This window comes from Cryptotermes secundus, unplaced genomic scaffold (genome assembly GCF_002891405.2).
Source record: "Cryptotermes secundus unplaced genomic scaffold, Csec_1.0 scaffold246, whole genome shotgun sequence".
Lineage (NCBI taxonomy): Eukaryota > Metazoa > Arthropoda > Insecta > Blattodea > Kalotermitidae > Cryptotermes > Cryptotermes secundus.
In genome coordinates, this window is record NW_019742444.1 from 763,015 (window position 1) to 772,748 (window position 9,734).

A 9,734-nucleotide genomic window follows, 5' to 3' on the forward strand; every position below is an offset into this window, starting at 1 on the left:
TCATCTCCTTCTTGCTCAGCCCACCCCATTACGCCTAGATTTGACGATAATAATAACAAATTACGATAAGTTGGTCTAGAAGTTATAAAATGTCTTAATAGACCCTATGTGATCCCCCCCCGCTTCTCCTATGCTCTTAGGTTCCAATATTCTCTTCAGCAGCATATTCTCCAACTTCCTCAGTCTATGTCCTTTCTGGCAACGTCGTTAAATAAACTGCAAATACAATGTCCTTCCTTTCAGGCGACACTCACTCGACACTTGATACACTGTTATTAAACAATTAATTAGCGGAAATTTATTATATTCACGTCCGTGATATATGTTAATTTGGCAAATGTGTTTGTTAGTACCTCCATATATTTTTGTTACCCCCTGGGAGCCCATGGTTAAAAAGAAAGTTGGCTCAAATGCAGACGGGCGAACCTGATTGTTACAGAAATTCGTTCCAACGTGGTTCCGTCGAAGATACACGATAAGGAAGGAAGGAGTAAAGAAAGGTAAAAACGAAAGACGAAAGAGAAGTTACAGATAAAGGAAGAGATTAATGAAGCGAAAGGAAGAAAAAAGAAAAAATCGAACGAAAGGGACACAGATAGAGAAGCAAGCAACAAAGAAACAGTACGTTTAAACGCTTCGTGTGGCCGTGACGCAGTTTTCTAACACGCCAGTCTGCCACTGGTGTCCGTTGCAGCATCACAGGCAGCCAATCGCATAGGCAGTTTCACGGTCTATTCTTTTTCTCTGAACAACCTTGGTTTCTGTGTCACTCTGCACTTACGTATGTCTTATATGTTCCAGCAGAAGAGTACCGTCACCGATTGTCATCTCGATGAGGTAACAACTATTGTTTGTTTGTTTGTTTTTTAAGTTTTGTTTCTGGAGAGGCTACTCTTCGACTTGCATGAAGGAGATGCGATCACTTGCCTCGGATTAGTCGCGTTCCACACCGCAAGTATTGCCGTTACCCGTTAAATTCCATTTCCTTGCTTTTGTCGCTACTGGTAACAGTAAGGTCGTCACCGTGCACACCCGTTGCAGTCTTCTTGGCATTTTATTCGTGTTTTACCAGCTGTAGACATTAAATAGCGGATAATGACGGGTGATGAAGTACAATTAATTTGGAAGGAAGTATAAGGAAGCCCTTGTGGTGTATGTATTTTGTAGTATCATTCCACAATTTTTCTCGAGGCACTAAGGGAAACCATACAGATGTTAGTCTGGATAATTGGCCGAGACTGTAGCCCCGGACGTGCTGAATACGAAGCAATACACGCGATTTCTATTCTCTGTTCTGCTGAATGTAGTTTACTCATCTAAACTGCATTACTCAAGAAGAAGGCTCGTAACCAAACTCGACAGTTGCATTACTTCATTGACCAACTTCATGTTGCTGTTTCCATGGATTGCATCTGCATGTGAAAAATAAATTGTCGTTTCTTTTGTCACAAAACTGCTGGCTCAGCAGTAATATTCTTGACGCGTATTCTGAAGGCGACTGTTTTGAATTTCAGCCAGAATAGCGATTATCCTGACTGAAGTTGTTGTGTGTTTTTTTTAGTCCCTTCATGGAAATGCCGAGTTGTACCTAGATCATGCAATGGCCGCTTCTTTCCAAATTCCTTCCAATTTTTTATTCGTCTATCATCCTACCATTCGACGCTATTGAGTTAAGTGAGTGACGACGGCGTAGAAGACCTCACAAAAGCAACTTTGTTTTGTGATATCTTGGATACGTTTACTCTGATCACAACTGTATTTTATTCGAATGACTGCATTCTTGGGAGAAGTTCTATGTATATAAACATAGTTGAAAGAGATTTGCTTTCGTTATAAAGCGGCCGCTTATTCCTCTGTACACTGCTGAATACCAGTTTCTGTCGTGTGTGACAGGTTTCTGGGAACGGTTACATAACTAAACGAGGACGAACGTAGCCAGCAGCAAATTTTGGTGCATTATATACAAGGAGATTCTTACCTTTCGGTGCGAGGCGCATAATAATTTTGAGGTCTGACGGCCGATGTCATTTGAAATTAAGGAAAGTGGACTTTATGGACCGCTTGACGACATTATGCTTTACGGCGTGTAGTGCAGTTAATGCGTGGGAATTTGTTTATGATTTGTCAGCAGTGCACGGCAGTTATCAGCTCCATTAGGCATCTGATTTCAGTTACAATTAGTGAGCAGTGTGTTCCATCACGGTGGGGTATAGGTTAAAGGAACGTGTATTTCTGTATGACACCTATTTGAAATACGGATCTACTGCAAAGTTTCGGCGAAAATTTCGACGTAAATTTCCTGATGAAAGAGTTCCCAGCAGACAAACAGTTTACAATCTGATGACTAAACTTAGATCAACGGGAATATTGCCTTTTGGAAAGAAGAGAAAGCTGCATGGTTATAAAATTATCTTCTCTGGTTTTGAAGTGGGCTTGAGCCTTTAAAGATTGCATTTCCTCCAAATAATATATACGAATTCAGTTCCTACCTCACAGGAAACATACTGCTTCAACCACAAAGATGAATCGGTTAATGTTGATTAGGGAAAGATTCACTGTTCTTTTTGAGAAATACATAAGGTGCATGAATACACTCTGTGTGTAGACTGCAGTGCATACGGTAACCACTACGATTTTAATAATTAATGCACTTCGTCAACAGACAATTCATACCATCACCCACTGAATTAGTTATAGTGCTGATAAGCTACGTGGGTAATATACAAGTATTTCTATCTGTAACATAATATCCTTATATCCCCACTGTTTTCTTCCGTCCTGTGTGCTTGTTGGTTGCTGTAGACTACATAAATAATGTTGTGTCTGGCTGTTGAGGCCACAGCGTATATCACATGAAGATATGCCGTAAAACATAACTCAAAACCATATTGATTGTGGTCATTCATAACTGGCGATCATTTAATTCCAGGTAACGTCCATGGTACAGCACACAAAAGTCTTTCATGCACGATGCTTTTCTTGGCATAGGTTTGTTGGCATAACTGTGGACCAGCGTGCTTCACTTGTTTCAGGATGTTATTCCGGAAACCTGAAGACGGAGGAATACGAGAAGAGACAACTGGAGCTGGCCCCGTGACGTCAGAATTATAAGTCCTTGGTGAAAGATATTTCGATAATATCACGAAGTGTTGACCTGGTCTTCATGGTCATCGAGTCTCAAGGCGAAGATATAAGTGCTCGAGACTGACTATTACGGCAGGATTAAGTCTCTTTGATCGCTGCTAACTCAACGCCGTTACTTCTGGGACTTGGTACGTAGCGCCGATACGAGAGAGAAATTGATGACCAGTCTGTGGACTTGACACTGGCCGAACAAACCACGAGGTTCTGCAGACTCACAAAGCCATGTCATCGTAACTCACGTTTTGTCATTGTACCCCATTCATCAAAGGGGGAAAAAAAATAACTTGCAGGCGAGACTCTGAGCTGTCGGTAAGAAATACAATTTGTCACTCTATTTCCGTTACACTCTGTATCTTTATTATGACTAAAATAAGGTTTTACCTACAAGTTTTAACATTATGCCCCAACGCTAATAATCACATTGTTAATTTAATGATTCCAGGTTGGTGTAACGGTGATGCTCTAAATTCGCATTTACACAAATAACAGAAGCTCACAGGGGCGACAGCTATGAATATGGAAGGTAATCTGTTGGTACAAACTGCAAACAAACTCCGTGGTTTTAGTCTGTAAGCGAACTATACCGACAGAGCGACCGCCGCTTGTTGGCGAAGTTAGTGTCAACTTTAGCGGATAGAGGGTGTCGCGTGGTCAGCGCAACATATCCCCACGGCCGTTAATTTCGGTTTTCTAGACCGGAACAAACTGCAATACAGGTATAAAATGTTCAGACGTTCACAAAATCACATTTGTTCACTGAGGATTTAACGCAGAAGGAAATTACAGTTGGCATTGAGAATGTAAAAATGAAGGCAGACCAGAATAAAGGAACAGAACAGACTATCTGTAAAAGGCGACAGACGTACCACGCGCTAATGTAGCACATAAACATGTTGCTGAGCAAATTGTAAGGCTGAAAAAACTACACAAGAAAATACTTCATGTTTAAAACAACTTACTTACTCATGGAGCTGAGCCCTTCTGGAGGAGCCGCCAATTCTGCAGCTACTCAAGAACTTCCCTGTATTTTATGGAACCCGAAGGTTCATTACCGTGTACACAAGAGCCCTCCACTGGTCCCTATCCTGAGCCAGATCAATCCAATCCATAACATCCCATCCTATCTCTCTAAGATCCATTTTAATATTGTCCACCCACCTACACCTTGGTTTTCTAATGATCTCTTTCCTTCTGGCTTTCCTACCAGTATCCTATACGCATTCTTCGTTGCTTAAAACAACATCATAATATAATTACAGAAAACAGAGAAAGAATAGAACTCATTATGAAATGTGAATCTTCATTACATGCTAATTCTTTCACTGTAAAATTCACCAGTCGCTTGGTGTAACTGGTTGTAATTTTTATCGATAACCATAATATGTACAAATATTAACGCAATTTTTCGTTACTTGTTTACGATTTTAAGCAGTATATTTGATTGAGATCTTAAGAAGATCCAGCGTTAATCTTCTGTCTTCATGCCAGAACAGCTCGGTTAGTAGTGAGACACACGGTTCGTTTTGAATGTATTTCAGAATCAATGGCACAGTATTTCTTACCAGGTTGCTATTATGTTACAAACAACAATTATAATTTTGTAACGCGCAGTTTTATTTTATGAGCACTTAATAATTTGGAATTTAATTTGTAAATGTAAATAAATTTATTCAAAAAATATCAAAATATTTCAATGTCTTTACAGGTCTTAATTCTGTTACACATGAGATGTTAACTGAACTACAGTGATGGTTCAGTGTTCAGGTTCTACTGAAACAACGTATTTTAATTCACATTAGAATTAAAAATAAATCGAATCCCATTGCAGCATTTGAAGGTACAGATGTGCATTTAAATTAGTTACAAAACAGACAATTATAATTGCAATCCTTTAAGGATATTGTCATTTAAATCGGGAATACTATGACAGTCTTTCGGAAATTTGTTTGCATTACTGTTAATTTAGTGTTTTGTCTTTGGTCGTGTTCCAGAGATCTGAATTATATGAAGCTCACATTCACTAAAGACTGTTCTCGGAATGTAACAATGATAGCACTCTAGCGAACGTTTGAACACAGTGGAATCCAATTTATGCCCGAAACAACATATGTGTACCGAACTCGGCGTGGGTGAGGCAGACAGAGTAATATCTCTGCTCACTAAGTTCCCATGCTGTGTTTATTGTGTTTGAAACTAAGGCCTAATTTAACTAAAATATTTCTTTTACAGAAATTTTGAAGAAACTTACTATTTCGTATGAAAAAGGGACAACTCCAATATATATATATATATATTCATTTCATTAATGAAGTCTATTAAAAAGACTGCATACTTCTGATGTGCCTAGAACCAACGTTAAAAAGGTTAAAAAGTTAAAATTAAACATTAAAACAACAAAAATCTTAGAATTTCTTATGAGTATACTAATATTTCTTGATTTGACGCCGTGTATTCTGGTAGAAACTTACCAACGATTCGGAGGAACCTATTACCTCCAACTTGAGAGTCAAGAAGTAAATAAATCAAGTAATCAGCCCGCTGCCTTTTATTTACTGTGAAACTGAAAATGGAGGCAGTATTTTCTTCCGAAACGTGTCTATATCTCTACCAGTCTACACGGCATCATATCACAGAATATTGTCCCCGCCACGAGAGCCACAACTCTGACGTTTTCATCGTGGTCCAGGTCAGCGTGGGCAGCTGAGTCAGGAGTTTAAGTCCATTCTACGGTCTGATAATAGTATAATTGGGATCACACACTGTTCCTTGTACTGCCACATCAGTCTTTGCTGTTAGGATATGGTAATTGTAGTCACTGAAATTAAGTCCACCTTTCAGGTACCGATGAAGTCTATTTGAGAGAATCCAAACACTTTGATGCAAATCGTGATCAACCTTCAGGTCGTTTGGGAAGCTCAGGCTTTCATTATCATGACCCACAATGCCAAGCAACTCTGGCTTGTATCCGTAAGGTTGCTGTGAATTCCAGCAACCCACTGAGTCCTGTGTTACGAGATTAAAAAACAGGACTCCTCGACGATCCATTGCCTCTCCTGAAGAATGACCACTTTTTATTGCTCGAGGTTCTCCGAGAGGTTGAAACGCATCTGGATTGCGGTCTGCCAATGTTTGATTCCTTATGTATGAGACAGGTACCGCAAACTCTCTGAAACTTGACATGGGGTGATAAAGAAGTGTACGGTCACCAGTTTCAGGGTCGATTGGTGATAATGCAAGGCCAAATATGCCATCAGTCCACCTCCAGGTGAGGCCATGCAAAGAGTAGCGGCATGCAATGGGGTCCGGGTAAAATAAATTATGGACGATCCTCCAAGAACGATCTTTCTGCAAGCTGTACACGACTAAACCGTACCGCCACGTGTCTGACACGTAAGCGTAAGCATCAAGACATCTTCCGTCGCGTACATCAACTACTATATTGGAAAAAAGAGAATCTTGCTTGACTTGATCATCCGGAAGCCTGTAGCGCAGAATCAGTTCATCGGAGTTGAGGTCGAAGACAAGCAGTTGAGGTGGGCAAGCCTGACGACGCATGTTGGCTGCGTCCGTGACACCAGAGTCCATAACCCACAATCTAGCACATGGGTCAGTAGCCATCCTGAACACTGAGGTCATTCCGTAACAGTTGTTGTTGCCATGCCAGGACCAGTTAGGGTACGGTTTGAAAGGTGGTGATCGGGTACCTCCTGCAAGGGCTGGATCACGAGGTATAGTTGCCAGCGTAACGGGAATCCCGCTTCTCCAGTTTGGAAAAGCTACGAATATCCTGTTTTCCCATACCTCTATCCCGAGAGGCAAGCTGTTCTCAGGCCTAAAGGAACCGTTTGCTATGGCTTCTTCACGTCTGAAACAATTTACACAAGAATGGTCGTAAGGAGGCGAAGAAACGTCGTATTTTTATATCATGTTAAGAGCAATAAATTGCCATATACACATAATGTAACATATTCTAAGAATTTATTAATTGTCACATATGACTAGGAAGGAAAATCGAAACTCATAATTATTGTCTGTAATTTAAAATTGCACAGCAAATTTCGTACGGTTTTACCATTTAATGCAATTTCTACCATTAATTATTATAATATTAGATCATATTCGTTAAACTTCATGTTCATGTAGTACCACATACGAATAAACATAGGAATGTTAACCCAGTTCGATTCTATTGAATACAAGGTTCTTGATTTATTACTATGTCAGGATTTTTTTTTTTTAATTTTGAGTCTAGAATTTAATGGAACCCAAAACTTTCTCTTCTTTCTGATCATTTAGTTCACTCTTCCCATCTTTTGAGGAACTACATCTTCACCATGGAGGTCACGCGCTAGCGTAGTTGGTTGAGGCACTATCCTACAAGCCGGAAGGTCGCGGGTTCAAGTCCCGATGAGGTAATTGGATTTTTTCAGTTGACCTAATCCGCACTATTGCCCTGGGGTCGACTCAGACTCTAACGGAAATGAGTATCAGGAATTAATTACATAATTTTCCTGGGGATTAAAGCGCGGCCAGCGCGTAAGGGTGACAACCTTACCGCCATATTTGAGCCGATTATCTAGATAATGTGGGACCCTCAGCAACCCTATGGGCCTTCACGGCCTGGTACAGCGATAGCTTTACTTTTACTTACATCTTCACCATGTTCTTAATGATTTTGAAATTGTGAAATTTTAACATAAGTGGTTTAAATAAAAGTCGATTCTGAAAACTGTGTAAATATGAGCTTTAAATATGAGGGGTTCATTTGTTTCTATTACCAAATAAAAAAACAAACAAACAAACTCCGTGATTTCAGTCCGCAAGCGAACTATACCGACCGAGCGACCGCCGCTTGTCGGTGAAGTTTAGTGCCAACTTTTGCGGATAGAGGGTGTCGCGTAGTCAGCGCAACGAATCCCCATGGCCGTTAATTTCGGTTTTCTAGACCGGAGCCGCTATTTCCTTGAAATAGCTCCTCAATTATCATCACGAGGCTGAGTGGTCCCCATTCCAGACCCACTACTTCTCAGAAAAAATCTAGTAGCGCCGAGAATCGAACCCGGACCTCTGGATCTGCAGCCAGGAAAGCTGACCACATGATATCCCTTTTTAATTTTTGTTATAATTATTCTAAGCCGGGTTTATATATAAGCAACCATATATAAACGTCGTTTCCTTTACTCGCTGACATATTGAGAAAGGCTTAGATGGTCTGAGGCATATGGCTCGAAGGCCAAAATGAACATTGCAATCAAATAAATTAATGAATTTTTATATCAGTTCTTGCTTGAATGAGATTACTTTTCGTTTGACATTTTATTTATACGTAAAATTTTATCAGTATTTCACTGTAAACAGTTAGTCGCATTATTTTGCTATGTTACTAACTGATCAGTCATTCTAATCAATTTATTTAAGGTAGGCGATATCCTTTCAAATTGCTACGGCAATGTTGGAATGGATTAAACTTGAATTTTATTTTTCGCTTCAAAAAATAAAGACTTCATAGCAGGACTTTAATGTCCATATTGCATTAAATTTTAGGGCGGCCGCACACCAACTGTGTCAAGACATGCATCAAGATATGAGAAAAAAGACGCAGTCTTGATTCATTCGTGATTTGTCAGCATGAAGCTGACGTCAGCATCATGCCTCAGACCGGTGTGCGGCGGATTTTATAATCTCATTCGTTTCAACTGTGCTCCTTTCTTTGCGTCATGTTGCAGACTTTGTGTCTTGACTGTCTTGACGCATGCCGGTGTGCGGCTACTTATAGAACTATTTAAATCGACTGTGTGAAATAGATGTTTATGTGAGAGAGATTACAGATGGACTGATTGTATTATGACAATTTCCAAAAGGTGGCGTTTAAAACTTTTCTGTTTGTATGATTTGTGTTAAAGTACGTTACGTAGTTCCGATAGCTGTCACCTGGCTTCGCTGGGGTATATGAAGTCGACCATTTTCCATAGGTAAAGCTGTTGTAACCTTGAATCCGGTATTGATAGCCGTGGTGATGGTGGTGTTGTCTTTCTGTGATACAGAGGCTCGGCTTGAGGCGGTTGAGGCTTGGGAGATGCGATTGACATAGACACAATCAACGGTAGGAAGAAAGCTACAGATTTTGCTGTAAACATAGAATGAACAGTATTACGAAGAATACGTATACACAGTTGAGTTTATAATTTCTTTTAATCGTATGCATGCCCTCTAGACAAAAGTTTTACATGTTATCATTTACATATAAGTCATAATACCCCAATTTCTCGAAGTGCAATTTATTATCTAACAGTGTCAACTGTTATTTTCACCCTAAAACAAGACTGAAAATATTCGTGATGTGGTCTTCTTGGTGTACTTTATTACTGCTTTTATCTACCTCCGAAAATATGGTTCGCATTTACAAGACCGGATATTCTAGCGCCATAACCTACTAAACTGGGTTACGCGGTAGCGTAATGGTTAAGGTACTATGCTATAAGCCGTCCGGTCGCGGGTTCAAGTCCCGATGAGGTCATTGGATTTTTTTCAATTGGCCTAATCCTTCCGGCCGCACTAGGACCTGGGGTTTACTCAGCCTCTAGCAGAAA

At 40.1% G+C, this 9,734-nt stretch overlaps 1 protein-coding gene and 1 long non-coding RNA gene across 2 annotated transcripts; one reads left to right on the plus strand and one right to left on the minus strand.

Annotated features, from left to right (window-relative positions):
• Positions 1–694: 694 nt before the first annotated feature.
• On the plus strand, positions 695–3,739 carry LOC111873112. Its single transcript, XR_002844351.2, has 3 exons — positions 695–837; positions 3,033–3,453; positions 3,587–3,739. It is a non-coding gene; the product is annotated as an uncharacterized LOC111873112 (long non-coding RNA).
• A 1,117-nt stretch (positions 3,740–4,856) lies between these two features.
• LOC111873131 (protein yellow) lies at positions 4,857–9,311 on the minus strand. The gene is made up of 2 exons (XM_023867570.2): positions 9,076–9,311; positions 4,857–7,009 (listed from the first exon to the last, which is right to left on the minus strand). The coding sequence occupies exons 1-2, from the start codon at positions 9,279–9,281 to the stop codon at positions 5,869–5,871; spliced, it is 1,347 nt and encodes a 448-aa protein (XP_023723338.1). The 5' UTR covers positions 9,282–9,311; the 3' UTR covers positions 4,857–5,868.
• Positions 9,312–9,734: the final 423 nt, after the last annotated feature.